This window comes from Mauremys reevesii, linkage group 3 (genome assembly GCF_016161935.1).
Source record: "Mauremys reevesii isolate NIE-2019 linkage group 3, ASM1616193v1, whole genome shotgun sequence".
NCBI classification, from domain to species: domain Eukaryota; kingdom Metazoa; phylum Chordata; order Testudines; family Geoemydidae; genus Mauremys; species Mauremys reevesii.
Window position 1 is genome coordinate 143,183,439 of NC_052625.1, and position 22,046 is coordinate 143,205,484.

Here is a 22,046-nt window from a genome sequence, read left to right on the forward strand (position 1 = left end):
CAATCACCCCATTGAGGGGAGGGGAGGTGACTTGTAGCCAGCTATGTTGTTATAAATATATAGGCATACATTAAGGTATAGGTGTGGAGTAATGTAAAGCCTACATTCTCAAGCCTGTAAAGACAATAGCTAAGCCAAATTAAGGCCCAAGGCTTAAACAGTTGATATACCCAACTAACCAGTAAACAACCCTATATCACAAGACAGAATGCTGTTATAAACAAGTGTTGCTAAACTGCTGACAGATAACCAAAAGATGCCAGCTTTAGATATTTTAAGGTTGGACATCTGCTGATGTGCCTACAACAATGCCAAGGTAACTAAACGATGTATATGCTAATAAGCTCAAAGTAAAAGACCCAGTAACCTACAGGAGAAGGGCACCCCAACATTAGTGGAGTGAGGAAATACAGATAAAAAAAAGAGGCTGAAATCCCTACTGAATATGCATTAGGCATAGTAGGCATCACCATAACCTCTGATAAAAAGCGGCACTCGCCCATGGGTGATCCTGGGTGATTTCCTAGAACCTGTTGGCCAAGGACCACTCATGGGTCATTCTAGCTTCTATGAGGATCCCCAGCAGATGATGATATGAATATGGAAGTTCTGATGTTTGTATTATTTCTGTCTACTTTGCTACGTTGTAGTGTTTGTGATATTGCTGATTCTGCTAATAAAACTATCACAAATTCAGAAGATCTTCCCTAAGTGCATGCGTCTCTCCCACATAGTAACTATAACACTGCGGCTGATCTCATGGCAACTGAAGCCTGTCAAATCACGTAATGTTAATTGGAAACTCTAAACAACACCTAACCAATAGATCAAGCAACAGATTTCATAGCCAGACATGCTGAGGGCAGCCTAAGCTCTTAGCTGCTTCCTTCTGTTCGTCCAATAAGGAGTCCAGCATAGAGTTAACGGAAAGCCATAACACATAGTTATATCAGGTCAGGACAGCTTGATAATTTGCCACTCAAACCCACAGAAGTAGAAGAACAGACCTTTTCTATAATAGCATCCAGTCTATTCCCTTTTATATCCAAGGGAGCACTCAAGGATGCCCTGTTACTTTTAAATAATTCCTGGGCTGTAGACATGGATAATCAGCCAAGGAATGTTGTAACAATTAATAAATAAATTAAAAAAAAATATGTGCTTCCGATTGTACAGGATATATACAATTAGCCCTCACCTGCTCCAAATATACTGGTGGTGAGGACACAGGAGAGTGCCAAATGTCCTTTGCTGGACTGAGCAGTCCTTGGAGAATAGGAAGTGTAATCTTGCCTTTTGTCTGCCATTCCATGATATTACAAAGAGGATCAGATGTTTCTGGTGCCAACACTCCCATCTGTAACTGCAGGGTAATAGCCATCCTCCCCACCAGCTCCTGAAATTGCTTCTATTAATTTGCAGGGGAGACAAATGAAGTCCCAATTTGATCCTTAAAAGGACATACCATCAGTATATTCTTTGATTGGTGACTGCTGCACTTCCTCTGAAGGACTCTCCTCCCAGTCGTCATACACGTGTCACTCTTTAAGGGGGCAATGATGCTCATGCCAGCACTGGTGGCGCTGGTCAGATCTGTGCTTATTGAAACATGGGTCCCCTTGAAGGCAGTGGTGCCTGAGTAGACCAGTGCTGGGAAAGCACTTGGCACCCATGGGGGTGCCTTCAGTGCTGCAAGGGGCACTGGTGTCAGCGTTATCACCAGTGCTGAAATAGCTGCCATGTTGGTTTTGATAGCACTGAGCAAAGCCTTCACTGAGTCCTGAAGGCACAGCCACATTAACAGGGGAGCTGGCATCTTTCCAGGGAAATGGAACTTTCAGCAAGGGAAGATAGCTAAGGGTATGTCTACACTACGAAATTAGGTTGATTTAAAAGAAGTCGATTTTTTAGAAATCAATTTGATACAGTCGATTGTGTGTGTCCCCACTAAGTGCATTACGTCGGCGGTGTGCATCCACGATGCTGAGGCTAGCGTCGACTTTTGGACTGTTGCACTGTGGTAGCTATCCCACAGTTCCCGCAGTCTCCACCGCATATTGGAATTCTGGGTTGAGCTCCCAATGCCTGATGGGGCAAAAACATTGTCGCAGGTGGTTCTGGGTACATGTCGTCAGGCCCCCCTCCCTCCCGCCGTAAAAGCGATGGCAAAAAATCATTTCTCGCCTTTTTTCCTGGGTTACCCGTGCAGATGACATACCACAGCAAGCATGGAGCCAGCTCAGCTGTCACCATATGTCTCCTGGGTGCTGCTGGCAGACACGGTACTGCTACACAGCAGCATCCCCATGCCTCGCCTTGCCGACGGCAGACGGTACGACTGCTAGCCGTCGTCGTCGTCCTGTGGGTGCTCCTGGCCGACCTCAGTGAGGTCAGTAGGGGGCGTCTGGACAAAAATGGGAATGACTCCAGGTCATTCTCTTCTTTAAGTTTTGTCTAATGGAGATTCTGGAACATCATGCCAGCTGGAGGCTTCTGCCTCAGGCTGTTGATCCCAGTCGGCAGCACCGCATGGTCGCATCTACCCCAGCCTACCCCTTGCTCCCATGACTCATGAAGCCTGGACAGTAGTAAGGAGCAATTCAACTATAGGCTGAGCAAGTGCAGAATGGTGGTAGAATGTGCCTTTGGACGTTTAAAAGTTCACTGGCGCAGTTTACTGACGCGGTTAGAGCTCAGCAAAACCAATATTCTCATTGTTATTACTACTTGCTGTGTGCTCCACAATATCTGAGAGAGTAAGGAGACGTTTATGGCGGTGTGGGAGGTTGAGGCAAATCGCCTGGCTGCTGATTACGTGCAGCCAGACACCAGGGTGGTTAGAAGAGCACAGCAGAGCGCGTGGTGCATCAGAGAAACTTTGAAAATCAGTTTCATGACTGGCCAGGCTACGGTGTGAAAGTTCTGTTTGTTTCTCCTTGATGAAAACCTGCCCCCTTGGTTCACTCTACTTCCCTGTAAGCCAACTGCCCTCCCCTCTTTGATCTCCACTTGCCGAGGCAATAAAGTCATTGTTGTTTCAAATTCATGCATTCTTTATTAATTCATCACACAAATGGGGGGATAACTGCCAAGGTAGCCCGGGAGGGGTGAGGGAGGAGAGAAGCACAGGGGTGGGGTAGTTGTAGGGGCACCCCCCGAGAATGGCATGTAGCTCATAATAGAAGCAGCATGTCTGGGACTCTGACCCAGAGCGGCCATTTGCCTCTCTGGTTCTTTGGTAGGCTTCACACGGCACTGCTGCGGGTCCCTGTTATAACCTCTGTTCTTCGTGCCCTTGGAGATTTTTTCAAATATTCCAGCATTTCATCTTCTGGAACGGAGTTCGGATAGCACAGATTCATCTCCCCATACAGCGATCAGATGCAGTACCTCCTGTTCAGTCCATGCTGGAGCTCTTTTGCGATTCTGGGACTCCATGGTCACCTGTGCTGATGAGCTCTGCATGGTCACCTGTGCTGATCAGCTTGCTGCGCTGGCCAAACAGGAAATGAAATTCAAAATTTCCTGTCTACTGACTTTTCCTGTCTACTGGCCAGTGCATCTGAGTTGAGAGTGCTGTCCAGAGTGGTCACAATGGAGTACTCTGGGATAGCTCTCGGAGGCCAATACCATCAAATAGCGTCCACACTACCCCAAATTCGACCCAGCAGGGTCGATTTCAGCACTAATCCCCTCGTCGGGGAGGAGTACTGAAATCGATTTTAAGAGCCCTTTAAGTTGACAAAAATGGCTTAGTCACATGGACGGGTGCAGGGTTAAATTGATCCAACGTTGCTAAATTTGACCTAAACTCGTAGTGTAGACCAGGGCTAAGGCTCTCAGGAGCAAATTGTAAGAGCTTGTGTGGTCAGTTTAGAAGGAATCCCGTGCTCCTCAAGGACATTCTGGATCTATACCAGTGACAAATATTTCTGCATAGTCAAGCAGCAGAGACAAGCCAAAAGCTTTGAAAGAGGTCCCTCAGTCATGAGATGGGAAATCAACTGTGTTAGAGATATGTGCACTGCTGAGATGACTAAATCACTCAAGTACAGAACCTCAAGTTGAGGAGACATGTTTGCCAAGTGCAGTGATGAGACTGGTAAGGAGGTGACAAGCAAGAGAGGAGGAGGAAAGCAATACCACCTCCTCTTTTTCTCCGTAGGCTCCTTTTGTGAATCAGAATGCTTCCTCTTTTCCTTTCACTTCCCAAGAACACGTTACAAGGAGATCTGGAAGCGCTTCTCTCACTCTTGGAACCGACTGGTGTCAACTCTAATGGTGCTGTGAGAGTTTTCGGTGCCAACAGCAGTGTGGACGTAACGGTGTTGCTAGAGCAGTCTGTTTTGATGAACTGGGAGCCAACACTAAGGGTGGAAGAGTGTGTTTCAGGGCTCTTCACAGAAGACCTCAGCACAGAGACAGACCTCAACTCAAAAAAGGAGTTTTAGAACAGTCCAGTTGAAGGTTTAAGGCAACCAAATGCAGCTGCAGTCTTAAGTCTCTGAACTTCCTCATCTGAGGGGTGAAGAAATGGCAAATAGTGCACTGAGACTCTATGTGAGCCTCTCCCAGGCATACTAGACATCAGATGTGTGCATCTCATCTCAGGAAAGATGGCTGAACCCTCTCTGAAGTTTGGGACCCAGCATAGCTCAGAGATAACCCACGGCAAGGGGCTCCATATACTCTAAGTATACTAAAGAACTCTAACGAAGTAACTATGAGGGATGACAGATCTCACCCTGGGCCACCACCCAGCAGCTCACTGGAACCAGTGGAGAAGGGGGCTAAAGGTGCTCGAGCTCACCAAAGGTTCTGCCCATGAAGTTCCTGATTGGGTCAATCATCTGGCCCCACCAATTGGCTCACATGCACCACTTAAGCCAGAAGAAGGCACAAGAAGTCGTCCAAGCAACTAGGTGGATCTCCGCCTGCCACTTCAGACCCTGTTTTCTTGCTTGACTCCTGTGCCCTGTACTTCTGCCTGTTCCTGTCCACCTTATCCCAGATCCCCCTCTGTTCCTGGTTCCCACTTTTCTTGCTCCAAGTCCCTGTGCCTCCACCCTATCCAATGCCAGCTTTGCCTCCTGGTTTAACTCCTTACTCCAACTCCAGGTTGGTCCCTGGCTCATCCTAAATCTGACTCCAACTTCAATCCTTCACTTGACTTTGGACTCTCTGTCTCAAGCTCCAACCGCTGGCTCCAGTTCCTGGCTCCTGACTGACTACAAGGCATGACCACCAATACTCTGATCCCTACAGTAACTAATAGTAAAAAGCTAACTAGCCTGTGGACATGAGAGAGTTCCATTCAGCTCTCTGCAGTGGCAGCAAAGGAACTGTGTCACTCCAATGTATAGAGAGAAGCAAGGACATCATCCTAGTGGGAGAGCACTCTTGCACCCCTCAAAATACATGGCTTTTCTATACAGTTCATAGCTCCATGTCAGAGGTGCCAAATCCCATAAGTGGAAATGCACAGAGCCCTCGAAGGATTCCCCATTACCTCAACTCTGTGCCTATCTACTCCTTTCTTGTATGCCAGCAACATGAAATCCTATTATCTGAGCATTTCATATTTGCACCTGATCACCTACCATCATAGAGAAAATTTTCACAAATATTTGTAACTGTAAAGTGGCAACCACATCATATCTTTTCAAAAATTGGCTTTGATGTTGTTTCTATTTTAAACACTGCTAGTCAATAGGAAAACTTGATTTGGTGGAACCTTCACTGAAATTACAATACTAAAGAAAATATTACGTAGGGGCCATGCAAATCTGTAAAGCATTCTATGAAGAAAAATAATAAAGCTGTAAACAGGTCACTAGGAACACATTACTTTCAAAGCATTTGGCTTGCCAACACGGGGAGACAAGGTGGATGAGGTGGTATCTTTTCTTGTACCAACTTCTGTTGTGAAAGAGACTAGCTTTCAAGCTACAGAGAGTTCTTCAGGTTTCCCGTTATCCAGTGAAGTCACTAAGAGCTGGGCTAAATGATGGCGCCTCAGAACATAGCAGAAGTGGCAGTGAGCAGTGGCAGTGAGCAGGATCCCAGTCCTGCGCAGGGGGAATTGGCAACAGTGAGACAGTTGTAGAGGCAGCAGCAGAGGCATCCTTTCAGGGATGGGAAGTGAAGCCATGTGAAAGCACCTCTGAACTCTAGGTCTTCAGTGACCAAGCACAATCACCGTGAGTGAGGTGCAGCGGAGGGAAAGGGGAGTGGCATGTTAAACGCCCATTCATTCATTGGACTTTCATACCACAAGGTGGGATACTGAGGCAAAGGATGTTGCCCAATGTACTGTGTGGTGGGTGTTTGCTTCCGGTTACATGCTTTTCAATCATGGTTGAAGTGTTTTCCCAAATTAACGCTGGGTTCCCTTTCCCTTTTAATAAAAGTTTTCTTTTAGTTAGACACAGGCTCGGTGATTGACAGTGGGAAAGGACTGCCTCTTAGAAATGCCCAGGGGTGGTGGTTCATTTGCCCAGATTATTGGGTGGGGGCTAGAACTAGTTCTGTTTTGTAGTATTAAGAGGAATCCTCAGATATTGAACCTGGTCCTTGTTGCTGTTGACTTGAACTGGGAGAGGGGTAGCATAGCTCAAACACTTCTCTCTTTCACCAACAGAAGTTGGTACAATAAAAGATATGATCTCACCCACCTTTCCTCTCTAATATTCTGGGACCAACATGGCTACAATATCACTACAAACAACACTGATAATGTTTCTTGACTGATAACAAAAGAGTATCACAAAACAGTGCAACACTTAGGACAGAAGAATCCCATGCACTGCTACAGCCTGGGGACTGACTGGCTAAGCAGCAGTTCTGCAGAAAAGGACCTGGGAATTACATTGGACGAGGAGCTGGATCTGAGTCAACAGTGTGCCTTTGTTGCCAAGAAGGCTAACAGCCTATTGGGCTGCATTAGTAGGAGCATTGCCAGCAGATCAAGGGAAGTGATTATTCCCCTCTATTCAGCACTGGTTAGGCCACATCTGGAGTATTTTGTCCAGTTTTGAGCCCCCCTACTACAGAAAGGATGTGGACAAATTGGAGAGAGTCCAGTGGAGGGCAACAGAAATGATTAGGGGGCTGGGGCAAATGACTTATGAGGAGAGGCTGAGGGAACTGGGCTTTAGTCTGCAGAAGAGAAGAATGAGGGGGGGATTTGATAGCAGCCTTCAACTTCCTGAAAGCGGGGGTTCCAAAGAGGATGGAGGTCGGCTGTTCTCAGTGGTGGCAGATGACAGAACAAGGAGCAATGGTCTCAAGTTGCAGTGGGGGAGGTCTAGGTTTGATATTAGGAAAAAAACCTATTTCACTAGTTGGGTGTTGAAGCACTGGAATGGGTTACCTACGGAGATGGCGGAATCTCCATCCTAAGAGGTTTTTAAAGCCCAGCTTGACAAAGCCCTGGCGGGCATGATTTAGTTGGGGATTGGTCCTGCTTTGAGCAGGGGGTTGGACTAGATGACCTCCTGAGGTCCCTTCCAACACTGATCTTCTATGATTCTATGAATTTTATTAATCAAATTATGAAGATCTAATAAAAAAAATAAAAAAGAACACCATCATTTAAACAAATATTCCAAACAAATTACCAAAGTCCAGATTCTGATTACTCATCCTGAATGAGAGTGTCTCAATGACTTCAGTAGGACTACTCAGGGAGTAATCAGCATGAGGGAAAGATATCAGAATCTAGCCTCAGATAGCTTCTGGCAGTTCCACTGAAAAGAACAGGCATGCAAATTTAAAATGATAGCCAATTATATTTTCAATCAATCAGTCTAGTCCATTGCAAAACTTCTTGTCCGGCAAAGTTCTAAATGTAAAGTTCTAGAGAAACAGATAGAAGATATTCTACTTGTCTAAAATGAAACAAGAAAGATTACCTTAGTAACTGAACAGCTGACTCATATTCTTCTGTTTCCCACACTCTCTTTCCCAAACATGCACAATGCAGCTCTCTGATCTATAAACCAGTATATGAGTAAAGGGAATACAATGTTTTACAAAACAAGTAATGGGTTAGTTTTACATTCACTTTTCAAAACAAATGACTGACTCATTCAAAGAGTGATCCTGTGAGGAGCTGAATGCTCTCAACTCTCACTGACTGCAATTTGAGGTGAAAGCATTCAGCATCTCTTGGGACTAGGCCCTCCGTGTGACAAGAATATGCTTGCTGCTCAGCACTATGTTTTAACAGGGTCCATTCAGGTGATCGTAATGCAGGGATTAGAAATGAACTTGAATCAAAACCTATGATTCAAACATTCCACATTCCCAAACATTAGGAAAGTTCAGAGTGAATTCCAGCTAAGATCCACATCTAGTAACAATGTATCTGATACATCTAGAATCAATGGGGAAATGCACATCATGCAGCATTAATAGGAGAATGTGGGGAAAAATAACTGCTTGGTATGAGAAGTTGAGTTTGGTCATACCAGAGCTCTAACACAAGTCAATATACAACTAACTACTAAGAATACCCATGACTGTCCCATCACTGCTATGTTGTTCCTGCCAAAAGGATGTTAATTCTCATCTGAATCTAACCATTAGGCAACTAGTTGATTGATGGTAGGAGGAATGGAAAATTGTCTGTACTACTTATGAGAAATCCAGATGCATAAAAGCCAAACACATCACAGAAGCACTGGCTGTTCTGTGCATCTGCTTCTCCCTACAAGCCCTCTGCTGTTTATTCACAACATAGTATTACAGGCATGGTTAAAGAAACGATGTGCTGTTCCCCCAGTCCATAATAAAGACAAAAATATCTGACTGTATGTGGGAAGGGCATGGAGGAAAAGAGGAGTGGAAAGGGAAGGAAGGAGTGGACTTCAAATTTGTAAAGATGTCAACCATGAAACAAGAGAGGTCCAGGGAATGATAGTACTTCACCTGTTTGCCCAAAGGGTACTTTGGAAGGGAAGTTGTGAAAACATGAAGACATCTCAGAACTGTGAAATAATTCTCATGGTAAATATGCAAGTCTTCCAGTAATGTCTGTGTTACCTCCTAAAATGACACAATAACAATTTAACAAAGTAGTTCAATATCCAGCAGAACAAAGCAGTATGAAATCATCACAAAATATCAAAACACATAAATAAAATATTTTAAGGGAACTCTAAAGTTCCGACAAACTAGGAGGGACTGATTTACATCGAAGTGATTTTAATCATGATTTAAATCAGCAAGCAGGAAATCTTGATTTAAATAATTGATTTCAATCTTTTTTCACATTTGTACCTTTTTAGTTATTTTCTTAAAGAAAGATTCATTCTCATTGGTTGATATAATAATTAAAACATGTTGATTTGCAATTAAATATGGTCTTTATACTCAATTTGGTACTTTTTGCTAATCAGCAGGACAAACTGTATCTATACACATTTATTTAAGCAATTATATGGCTCAAAATATATTTATTCAGATTCTTTTTTCTTCCTTCAGATTTTTATTACGTTAGAAAATGGTGAATGATGTATTTCCTATTTACTAGATGATGTCTTACTCATGCTTTGTGTCAAGCTGCATTTGGACAGAAATTGGAATTAAATTAAAAATGAACAAAAATCAGCAGTTTAATTTAAAACTGATTTATTAAAACAAAGTAAATATTAAATGTAGTTAATGACATGACAGCTCAAAAACCTGGCCCAAGGTGACCAGAAAAAGGTATTTAGAGACAAAGATTTTCAAAAGTGCCTGTGAAGTTTACATGTCTAATTCCCACTGAAATCAATGAGAGGTAAGCACTGGACCTACTTAAGCACTTCTGAAAATTCCATTTTTAGGTGCCTAAATACCTTTGAAAATCTATCCCATGTCCTTCAAGTTTTTAGAATTAGTAGATCTCATCCTTGCCAGCTGGTTTTTATTCATAGACTGGAAGAGGTAAACAAGCTTTTCTGCTTTTTCAACTCCTAAATGGTTTCTCAACTTTGAATTAACTAGTCCAAGTGAAAAAAAATATATATATTTCCCCTGCACTTGCTAGCTCAACTGAAAGCAATGCTAATTAAGGCAAAAGCTTTTCTGTACAACAAAAACGAAGTACTTATATTTGGAAAAATGTAAATAACATTCGCTCCATTGTAAAGACTGAAAATAATATAGATAATTTACTTATGCAGCACTTGGATTTATAACACACAGACTAAAAGTACATCAGTTGTAAATGAACAAAAAGGTCATAGTTCTGTTTCTGCAGATTGGGAATTTTAGCACAGAATCTCACCCTATCTAGGGTAGACAGGACTACGGTAGCTTTAAGCCATCTTTCTGCCCTCCTGATCCTGGGTTGCTCTCAGGGAGGGAAGGCCCACAGTGTACCTTAGACAGCCCTAGGTGTTGGTCTACATTACGCATTTTCCCCAGATTGCCCCAAGGGTGGGCCACAGAACAGCCTCGAATCCCCAGAGTGCTGTGCATTGCAACGTTGTCCCTAACATGCCCATCCTGCCCCCAGCACATCCCCTGTGCTAGAGCTTGCAAGGGAGTCCTTGGAAGGCAGCCTCATGGAAATCTTATAAAGTGCCTGTGCCAGAGGAATCCTCCCCTGACTACATACAGAGCTTTTAGGGTTCCTTTTATACTGTTTTGGCCCCTGTACTGGCATAAAAGAACCACAGCAGGGCTGAGGATCTCAACCACAGTGTAAACTTATAACTAGTCTCTCATCATCTAAGCGGTTCCTGTTATATTAGGGTCTAAGTAAAGGTAAGTCAAGTATCTTTTTTTGGATGGCCAGGAATCAATGATGTCTATCCTAGCCTGCGGAGGGCCATTCCACCACCTTTACTTTAAAAAGACTCATTAAAAGCAGACTTATTCCATACATGTGTGCCCCTGTATTCTGTTGAACATATAAGAGATCTCTCTTTCTGTTATCAGATATGCAGGCTGTGAAACTGATTAGTTCAGATGGCTAACAAAATGCCCAATACAAAACCTCAGAAAATTTAACAAAGATATTTTCAAAGTTGTGCTCTGAGTTTACAGAAGTTGACATATAATCCCCATGCCTCTGCATAAATAGCATATTTCTACAGAGATCGGAAAGCATTTTTTAAATTAAATTGCAAATTAATTCTGTTCTGAATGATAAATACAAAGGAAATGCATTTTTGGGTAAAAGTAAACATTGCCAAATGAAGTATCAAGTGCATATAATAAGGACACACACACATAATCTGAATGGATTTAATGACTATGGGCCATTTCTGCCATTATTACTCACAGTGAGATGAACCTTACTCCTCAAGAAGTCCCACTGATTTTGGTGTAAGGATGCCAAAATCTGACCCTAGATAATAGTGTCAGAGTTCCGCTTGATAAATAAAGGCTTTGCTGATGCTTTTTTGTTATTCTGTTATAACAACTATACAACTATTAACACTATTATTTTCCTAAGACTAAGCAATTTAACACTGAAGCTGGGACTCTAAACTAGATATATGAATGCAAAAAACAGAAATGGAGTATGAATTACCATATATACCCATTCATTAGCCTGTTTGTTTATAAGCTGACCCCCCAAGATGGATAAGTAAAAATAGCAAAAACTGTATGACCTTTTCATAAGATGACTCTATATTCCAGGGGTTGGAAAACTTTGGCTCCCAGCCCGTTAGGGTAAGCTGCCAGAGAGTCGGGATGTTTTGTTTACCTGGAGCGTCCACAGCGCCACTTCCCGCAGCTCCCATTGGCTGGGAACGGTGAACCACGGCCACAGGGAGCTGAGGAGCTCCATGCTTGCAGATGCTCCAGGTAAACAAAACCATAATGTATTAGATATTCAATTCAATGATTCCATACCGTTTAAAATCATCAAATTTTGGTGTAGACCTGTTTATAAGCCGATCCCCGCTCCTTGATGCATCACTTTTTTTACCAAAAATATTCAGCTTATGAATGAGTATATACGGTAAATACCACAGATTCAAACACCTCTGGGTACTGGAAAAGATTTGATTCAATTCCAAAGTATGTCACAGAGCTTAGAGCCACAAAGAACACTGAACCAATGTGGGGTGATCTTGAAAAGCTCAGTGCTAAAATTAATTGTTCTGTTTTCATTCAAACTTTCAGAAATGACTTTGGTCTTCGGTTCTATTCTTCATACCAAAATTACATATTTGGGTAAGAGAAATCAATAGTGTAGATGAAAGAACATCCAACAGTAGCTCTGATTTTTTCCCCTAGTGCCACATAGCTCCTTGGCATAGCTATAACTTTAACAAGCAGTGCCTTGTGGCTGATGGATCTAAAGCCAAACCCTTCCCTTCTGATACATGACAGGTTTTTTTTTATTTGATGGACATTATGAAATTATTGTCCTTTCTATTATTAAGGAAACAGAGCAAGTGAGGCAATGACTGGACTGAGATTAAACATCTGTATTACTGTGACTTTGATCGCTATTTTCTTAGTACACAGACAAGGAAGCTGGCATTTCCTTAGCAGATGTCTTAAAACAAAATAGTTTCATTCTACTCCATTCTGGAAGGATTGTCTAGTATGAGATCATATCCTTCACTATTCAGGCACTTATGTCAGAATTTAAAAACAACCCCTGCACCTCCCCCCCCCCCCCAACCCCCCCCCCCAACTATTTAGTATAATTGCATTTCAATCTTTAAATAAGATACTTCCCAAATGAAGAATGTTGGGTCTAGTTTTATGCAAGCTTTATATTTTGTAAGATGGGCAAACAGTGGAAAAATTATTGATGAGTCAGTGTTATTGGTTGCAGTTCCCAAACCTTCTAGCAGAGGTTATAGTTACTATGAATCTTCTTTTCCAGGAGAGAAAGATGAACTTAAATCATTGTGGACATGAAGGGGGTTTTTGATCTTTGGAAGTCTTAAATCCCAAGATCGTGAAATGGTGTTTATGATGAAACTCAGTTTAAGTATTTTTGGACAGTCAATATTAAAATTGATGCTTCCTTTGTTTTATTCTTTTCAATCCATTTGTAGAATGCTCAAATGGGACATAAGCAAAATATAATAAACCTTATTTGAAGGGCAGAATAGAAAGTTGTCAGCTAGACCAAAATAAAGAGCATAGGGGGATTTATTGCTTTTAACTCCTCTGTGAATTATAGAAAGAAAAATCATTCACTTGGCGACACACTGACTTTATAGATCCTTTTCTGGCTGACTGCAGAGTAAGTAATACTCTGTCAGAGAATTTATATGTTTAGATTCCTCCTCTCAGCAGCAGCCCATCTGCAGAAGAGGTTATTGCAGTAATGGTTGGTTATTTTACTGGGGGAGGAGGGAGAAGAACTATTGGCAAGATGAATTTAACTGTAACAATTCAGTATCTTCTAAGTCAGTGTGGGATTATAGAAGCTATATGTTTTCCAGACTGTTTTAGTTTGAGATCTTAGGATCAGTAGTACAGAAAGACATCAATCAGAACAACATCTTCATGACTTCTGAAGGATTGCTTGTCAGAACTTTCTAGCTTGGAATTATATGTGGTGGCAAACAGATCTGTGACAGAGATGAAACATCTGATCAGAGACTGGTTGTTTCAATTCCCACTCATGAAGGTAGATCTTTATCATTCCAAGGACTTCTGCTTTGCATTTCATGGCTGCTAGAATATGGATTGTTGTCAAATGGGTATCACTTCCTGGGAAGTATTGCACAAGTTGCCAGGTTTCACAGCAATGGGCTTGTGATCTGCTACCTCTTGGTTTCAAGTATCAGAGGGGTAGCCCACGAAAGCTCATGCTCCAAAACCTCTGTTAGTCTATAAGGTGCCACAAGACTCTTTGCTGCTTTTACCTCTTGCTTTGTTTACTAAGAAAACTTCCTCTCTTATTCTACTGCAGAAATACTAATAGAACAGATCACAATAAAATGTGAACTCATTATAAATAGGTTCTCTGTCTGCTTTAAGAATTTCTCCTTAAGAGACAGCTGACTAGCTAATTCCAATTCTGTATTCCATGACTGCATTCAGAATACAAAAAAATTAAAAAAGAAAAAGAAAATAAGATATGTATCTTTTGGCTCTGTGAAAGCCATCCCACTCTCTGATTATGAGATTTCCATTATCTGTCATGCATCAAATTTTCAGGAAAAAAAAGTGACCAATAATAAAGTCCAGATTTTATAAATCCAGAGTGGCCTATATGAAACTGCAGAGATACTCCTCACCTTCCAAGCAGGCAACTTGGAAACATAGATAATGGCCATAATAAATCAGACCAATGGTCCATCTAATCCAGTATCCTGTCTCTAACAATGGCTGGTACCTGATGTTTCAAAGGAAGATGCAAGAAACTCCAGAGTGGATAACCTTACCCTAGAAGAAATTTATTAACTGTCAGTTAGTAGCTGGTTTATGCTCCAAAGCCTGAGAGTTTCTCTATTTTTATAATCCTATCTAATAAAATGTGGATACTTTCCACATTATATAATGTGGATGCTTTCATAAACCATACAAACATCTAAACCGTTTCCCAGTTATATCTGTGGCAATGATTTTCACAGGTTAGTTATGTGGTCGGTAAAGAAGTATTTCCTATTAATCAATTTTAAATGTATTGCTTGCAATTGAATTGAATGTCCCCGTGCTCTTGTGTTATGGGAAAGGATAATAAGGAGCACATGATTTATCTTCTCAAACCATTGGTTATTTTGTTTATCTTTCTCATGACCTGTCTAATCCATCCCCTCTCTAAACTAAACAGTAACAGCCTTTTTAATCTCTTTTCAGAAGGGACTCTTTCAAAAGCAACAATCATTTTTATTTCCTTCCTCCAAACCCCTGCTGTCTTTTTTCAGATGGGATGACCACAGCTGAACACAGTATTCCAAGTGATGGTAATATCATAATTTTATATAAAAGTAATTATAATATTTTCAGTATTACTGTTGATTCCATTCTTTATACATCTTCTTTTTGTTTGTTTGGTTTTTTCTTCCGCCCCCCTCCTCCCAGCTGTACACAGAGGAACAGACCTCCCCCACTACACCCACCCAAGTGATTGCAGTTGATTTAGAACCCAGCAATATGCATAAATAGTTCAATGATTAGTTCTGATTTGCACTAACTTACATTTATCAACACTGAATTTCATCAGCCATCATGCTGCCCATTCACCAAGTTTTGTTAGGCCTCTGAATTTCCTCAGTGTTCTATAGTCTCCCCATCAGACTTCCTTTCTGCTTTTGACTCCTGGCGCTCTCTCTTCCTCTCCTGTCAATCTCCCACACTCATCCTCTGAGACTTCAGCTTCCATGTTGATACCCATCTGACCCCTTAGCTACTCGTTTGTCCTCATCTCTTCATTTACCTGCAGCATTCTTTCAACTCTCCCACTCAAAAAGGCCATTCCCTTGAGCTGGTCTTCACCAAGCACTCCTCTCTCTGATCTTTCTGTTGCTGAGCTCCCCTTCTTGGATCACCACCTGGTCTTTTTCAGTGTCACCTGTGAGCCCTTCTTCCCATCTTGTCACTCAGCCTTTCAGCGACTTCATCCATCAACACTGATTTCTCATCTACTCTCAGCCCTCTCCACCCTGCCCTCTCTTCCACCAACAGAGTTGTTTATTCTCTGCATGCTTCACTACCTTCCACTTGCTTTTGCCCCTTTCTCCCTTCACAGTGTCTGCCCTCCTAACCCCCAGTGCTGACTCACCCCAATATCTGCTTCTTCTGCTCTTACACTGCAGAGCATCTCTGGCAGAAATCCTGTGACCAGGCTGACCTCTTCCAGTACAGATATGTTCACTACTCTTCCGATTTGCCATCTTCCTAGCTAAACAGCTATACTACTCCAATTTAACTGAATCCCAAGCCTGAAATTTCAGTCACCTTTTCACTATCTTTGACTCATTCCTCAAAGCTTTCCATCCTTCATTTCTATTCTCTGCACAGGATCTTGCTGCCTTCTTCCAATAGAAAACTGACAAATGTGACAGGGAACTTCCCCCTCCCCTCAGCATGCCTCCTACAATTCTCTCCTCCTCCCATCACAGAAGCATGAAGTTTCTCGTCTGCTATCCTCCTCTAACCCCTCCACTTGCCCCAGTTACCCGATCCCATTCCATCCCCTGATCTCCCTCACACTCACTCCCTTAACTGTTCTCCTTAACCTCACTCTCCTCTGTCTCTTTCCTTTCAAATACAATCAATGTTCCACTGTACTTGACTCCACTTGCCTCTGCAACTATCGCCACTTCTCCTTTTCTTCTCTAAATTCACTGAACATGTCATCTACAAGCACTGTCCAGTATTCCTCTCCTCCAATTCCATCCTAGACACTCCAATCCAGTTTCTACCCCTCGTACTACGTTAAAACCAGTTTGATAAAAAGTCTCTAATGACCTCTTCCTGGTCAAAGCTCAGAACCAGTACTCCATCTCCTCCTCCTTGACAAGTGAGCTGCCTTCAACACTGGCAACCATGTTCTTCTTGGAGTCCTGTCCTCCCTTGGCGGCTTCCATGACTCTGTCCTCTCCTGGTTCTCCTTCTATATCTCTAATCACTCGTTCAGCACATGCTTTGGAGGATCCTCCTCAACTGCCCTCCAACTTTCCATGGGGGTTCCACAGGGTTCTGTCCTCAGTCCCTTTGTCTTCTTCTCTCCTTCTAAGCTTTATCTCTGCAAACACAAATTCAACTTCCAATGCATCCGGATCTGTGTCTCTACTCCAGATCTGTCGCCTTCTGTGCAAATTAAAATCTAGGCCTGTCCCTCTGGCCTCTGATGTCTCCTTTTGGATGTCTGTCATCTCAAGCTCAAAATTGCTAAAATGGAGTTCTTAATCCTCCCTCCACCTCTCCTTTTTCTATCACTGTGTCCAAAACCACCATCCTGCCTGTCACTCGGGCCCACAGTCTGTGCATCATCTTCAACTTGGACCTCAGTCTAGGTCCTTACATCCAGGCTATGTTTAAATTTTGCTATCTCCATAACATCTTTAAGACATGGCCTTTCCTATTCATCCAAACAGCTAAAATTCTAGTCAATCCTCTCATCATTTCTAATCTTGATTAGTGCATATCCCTCTCTTTGGTCAGGATGAATGCAATCTTACCCTACTCATAGCCATCCAGAATGCTGCTACATAGGTCATTTTTCTAGCTTGTTGCACTGTCTGTGTCACCTCAACTCGTTTCATCTTCTTTATCACCACATCAGACATAAGCTGCTTGTCTTCACTTTCAAGGTTCTTCATGGCCTATCTCTCATCCTCACCTCCAACTGGCCCATGATGTCAGCTTTCATCGCCCACTTGCTAAATTTTCAAACAAGCGCCTTTGTGCTTTCTCCCATGCTGCCCCTGTGAGGAACTCCCATAAATAGCTGCAAAGCTACCCTATTATCCACCTTCAAATCCCTACTTAAAACTCTCCTTTGCCATGAAGGCTACAAAAAACTTGACAACAGTTTTCATTGCTGGTATACTGATACCACTGCCTATCATGCTGTGGTTTCATGAGTATCCTGTGGTCTCATGAGTATGGTCTCAATATTTCCTTGTACTCCTGTCTCCTGTCTCCTACTTAGATTGTAAGCTCTTTGGGGCAGGGGGTCATCTTTTTGTTCTGTGTTTGTACAAACATAATATAATGGAGTACTGATCTATCACTGGGGCCCTTAAGTGCTATATTAATACAAATAATTAATAACTTAACTTTGGAATGAGATGGAATATCAGCCCAAAAGGTGCTGAGCAGATCAAATGTCACTCAGTCAGGGAAGGCAGTGTAAGGCCTTCACTAAGGCACGGCAATGTCTTAAAAAGTCCATATAAAAAATGTTTTAGAGAAACAGATTATATCCCTTTAAATGTTCTGCTAGCAGCCTGGAGACACAGTTAGCTTACAAGTAAACCTTGTCACTCCCTTATGCACTTGTAATCTTGAACATTTCATTCAATATATTTTAACATGATTTAGCCCCACCGACACTGGCTGGCAAAAGCATGTTAAAACGGTTTAATCCTGAAGTGGTTTTAAAATGTTTAAAACTAGACTGGAAACTAAAAATGAAGATTTAGGCAATTAACAGAAATGCTGATCCTTGGATTTTATGGCAGCCTAGGTGCCCTCTTGGTAGGAAAAGAGCATACTGAAAACAAGCACAGGATAAACTTGGTCTCCTGAGTTAACATCTCTCTGTAAAACAAATTTTTATGCCTACGCCAGTGTGAGTCATGGCTACACCTACAACAGCTGTAACATTTACTTACACTGTCACTGTACCACTTGTATCTAGCTCATTTTGTAAAACATTTATATTGGACATGCCTCTGAAGATTTTAAAAGTGTTTTATAAATTAAGGCCACAGTCCTGAAATTCTGTTTAGCATGAGTGAACACTTTGTATCCATAGGGAGTTTGATTGACTTTAATGGAGATCTACACAAGGTACAGGAGCCCACACATGGAACAGCATGCAGGATTAATTATTCATCTCTTCTTCTGGCAAACACTCCATTGTATTTCTTTTTTTTTTTTTTTTGCCTGAATAAGTAGTAAGAGTGGGTCCTAAATAATTGAGCTCCACAACCTCCCTGGTAATTATTTTACCCATTTTACAGATGGTAAAAACTCAATGCACAGAAAGGCTGAGTGACCTGCCCAACACACCACAGAGTAGAACTGGGACTATTCTGTAGATCTAAAGCCCAGCTCTCAAATCATTAGACATGTTTTGGGATATCTACAAAATGAACGATGCTACACAGAACCAAGTTCTACCCTAGTTTTCTATCCCTTTTCATGCAAAGGGGGGAGGAGGGGTTTGGAAGGTTGTTCCTATCCCGCAAATGATTTTACACTTTACCTTCAAAAAACTGTCCTCAGTCAGAAGTGCAATTTGTTTTTCCGAGACTTGACTTTCCACATATCTGAAGTAAAAACCAAACAAAAATATGTGTACAATATAAAGTTACACAATGCATAGTTTTAAAAATGGTGGTGGTCAGGATTCTGTTGGGTCTGTGGCCACTACAAAATCCTGCAGTTTAAGTCCTGGGTCTGCCATAACTTCTCAACTGATTAGATCATTTGTCAAAAGAATATGTTTCCACACAAAGGACAAAAGGAAAAAATGGATCTTTCAATAGAAGGATTTTACAGCAGATTTTACACAAAATAAAAGCTGCATTCTTTAGACAAGAGATTAAAGAATTTCAGAAGTAATTCACGACTGTCCCTGTTTTGTGTAACATATGCACATATAATTACACATTTCACAATGCTGTATTTACAAGTATTTTTTTTAAAAATACTCACTGACTATAGGACTGTTCAAAATATTTATTTCTCCTTTACCTTCTAAAAGATGGCAGGCTTCGAATGTTTTCACACTGATTGTGTGATAAAGAATTTACTCTCCTCTTAGCTTCCAGGAGCTGGCAGCACAACACACTGAGGGGCTGGGAATAGAAATGCTCCACAATAGACAGCTGAAAGAGACAATGCAGTAAAAACCTGTAATATCTATGCAGTTCACTTTCCTTGCGGTTTCCTAACTTTTAAATAAGCTAAGTAATTTATTAACAATTGCTAAAATGACAGTAATGACATTTATTTACAAATTTTATTAGAGTCTACTCAGTCAACACATCAGATTACATTAATAATCTTCTACTTTCCATTGTCACTAGAGGTGGTTGATTATTATTCAATGAATAATATAGGCAACCTCATTTTGCCATTTTCTGCTGCCCGTATCATTCAGTCAATTGCTTTTTGTTTTATATGATAGCTATAGCTGCTCAATTATTACTTGATTAATTTATTCTTTCAATAATAGCAAAATTCAGCAATTACATTAGGTATTACATAATTTGTTGGGTTATGTGACCAGGCCCAACCTCACAAATGCCAAAGCAGCAAGTAAAGAGTGTATCATTTAAGGTACAAACATTAGGTAGAATGCATTAAATGAAACAATGGAACATGACAAGATCCCACATTTCACATACCTGAAATCATACCGTTAAGGCCCTGATCCTGTAAACATTTACACATGTGCTTAACTATGCTACTTTGAGTTGCTCCACTGATTTCAAGTGTGTAAGTGTTTGCAGGTCTGGGGCCTTACAATATAGTAGAAAACATCCTTCTGACTCAATGCAATTTTTTTTTTGAAAGACTGCACCACAGTCATTCTGGAAAAAAAATATAGTAGTACAAAAACTGGGCAGGTATATTGGGATGGAAAGCTTTTTCCTGTCACAAAGTTCTTTATGTGATTGAAGTTTTTTTAGTATTAACATGCAAAATCGAAAGGCATCAAAGAATACCTATAAAATTAATACATAGAAAATTTGTTTCTACCCTTTCAGATAGAGTCTCTTTTTTTGTTTCTAATTTTTTATTCATATGACTTGTGCCAGAGAATAAGCGGTTTCTAAACTGCCTTCCCACAATTCCTGCAAGCTTCCCAACAGCTTTTCCATTTCCAAAAAGACCCTATCTAGAGACCTGATTTCAGTTATAGTATTCAATGGGAATTTTGCCACTAACTTCAATAGGAGTAAAATCAGGCCCTAAAAAATTGAGTACAAGTCTGCCATGGAGTAATTCTATTGCATTTTCTCCACTGCCTATCTGTAATGGAAATTCTTCTTACCTGAAATCCTTTGATAAAGTTCTGGACAGAGAAATCATGGTACAAAAATATGTTGATTAGAACTTGCAACACTTTCTCACTTAGTTTAAAGGGAAACTGAGTTGTCAGAAGTAGCTGCAGGAGACAAAGGGAAAAAAAATATTTCCTTGCTAAATGTTACCAGAATAGATTACATTTCAAGGTAAATGTAACTTCTAGTAGCAACAGCCAATTATTATAATGATCCTGTTTGAATATGGAAATAGCAAAGCAGTTAGATCTGCATTTGGTTTAACTCTCAATATGTGCTAAAATTAAACTATATTAATCGATTAACGCATGTAGTCATCTTCAGCCAAACCACATTTATTTCCACTGCTGCAAAAACATACACACTTTTATTTAAAGCTTATGATTCCACCACATCCTGAACTTTATATTGTCTGATTTTAGTTATGTTCAAACTTGGCATTAATTTTACCTATAATTTTTCAAGTTATGAATGATAGAACAAATATTACAGCAGGCATCTGGGACAAAACTACTTTCTGCAAGTATATGCAATAGTTCTGCTGGCACTCTACAAATGCATTCCACTGAAATCACACAAGCAAAGTGTCTGCATGATGGGACCTTATATTTGGATAATTCTGTTCATTTTCAAGGGGCTGCAGAATTCACATTAAGCTGCAATATTCAGTGTAAATATAATCATGTGAAGCCATCTCTATTTAGAACTAAGTGAATCTTACTTCAAAGCAGCACTATAATAAGGGGAGTGAATGAAAACCATAAAGTTGTGTGTGCATGAATGTTAATGCAAATGAGAAGTGAAGATATGTACTGAACAATTTCTGAATGGTCTCCAACACTGTGTGAAGAGGAAACTCTCAACATATGTAAGTGAGCATAAAGACATGGGTATACAGAGAGAATATTCAGAACATATGGCTCTCAGGAACAGATCCCACTTTAAAAGCTTCACACTAGTCTACTTTTAAAGCATACGATGCTATGAATACGTACACCATACTTGTACACATCTATTCCCCCTCCATTTATCTAGAAATGGAATTACCTTGTCAATTACTGTAGCCAGGTGCTCCTTGCAGGAAAGAGACTGGAAAAGCTCTATACACAGCAGAGAAGAAACAGAGTGAGGAAGTAACCTGTGGATGATCATTGGAGACGTGGCAATTCCAAAAATGAGTACAAGAGGGAATTCATGTATGTGCTGACTAGACCACAAAGTGGGGAAGGAAAAAGAAAACATAACAGTTATGCGGGTTTCCCCAGCACCACAACCACAAAGCAACACAGTATATTCCCAATACAGCACTACTCTCAAAGGACTTGGTAGCACAAAGGAACAACGTAAATGGACTACTACAATTGGAACAAGATGAGTTTTGATCTG

The 22,046-nt window shown here is 41.1% G+C and overlaps 1 protein-coding gene across 3 annotated transcripts in view; it reads right to left on the reverse strand.

Moving 5' to 3' along the window:
• ORC3 (origin recognition complex subunit 3) overlaps positions 1–22,046 on the reverse strand; it is a 77,639-nt gene that overhangs the window by 25,611 nt on the left and 29,982 nt on the right. For all 3 annotated transcript variants that reach the window (XR_005597136.1, XM_039532867.1, XM_039532868.1), the window contains exons 8-13: positions 21,708–21,867; positions 20,651–20,764; positions 19,345–19,478; positions 18,854–18,917; positions 8,932–9,048; positions 7,914–7,993 (exon numbers count right to left, since the gene is read on the reverse strand). Coding sequence is in view for 2 of the 3 variants with exons in the window: in XM_039532867.1 (XP_039388801.1) it covers positions 7,914–7,993; positions 8,932–9,048; positions 18,854–18,917; positions 19,345–19,478; positions 20,651–20,764; positions 21,708–21,867 (669 nt within the window). In the remaining variant the exon portion in view is untranslated. The remainder of the gene's footprint in view (positions 1–7,913; positions 7,994–8,931; positions 9,049–18,853; positions 18,918–19,344; positions 19,479–20,650; positions 20,765–21,707; positions 21,868–22,046) is intronic.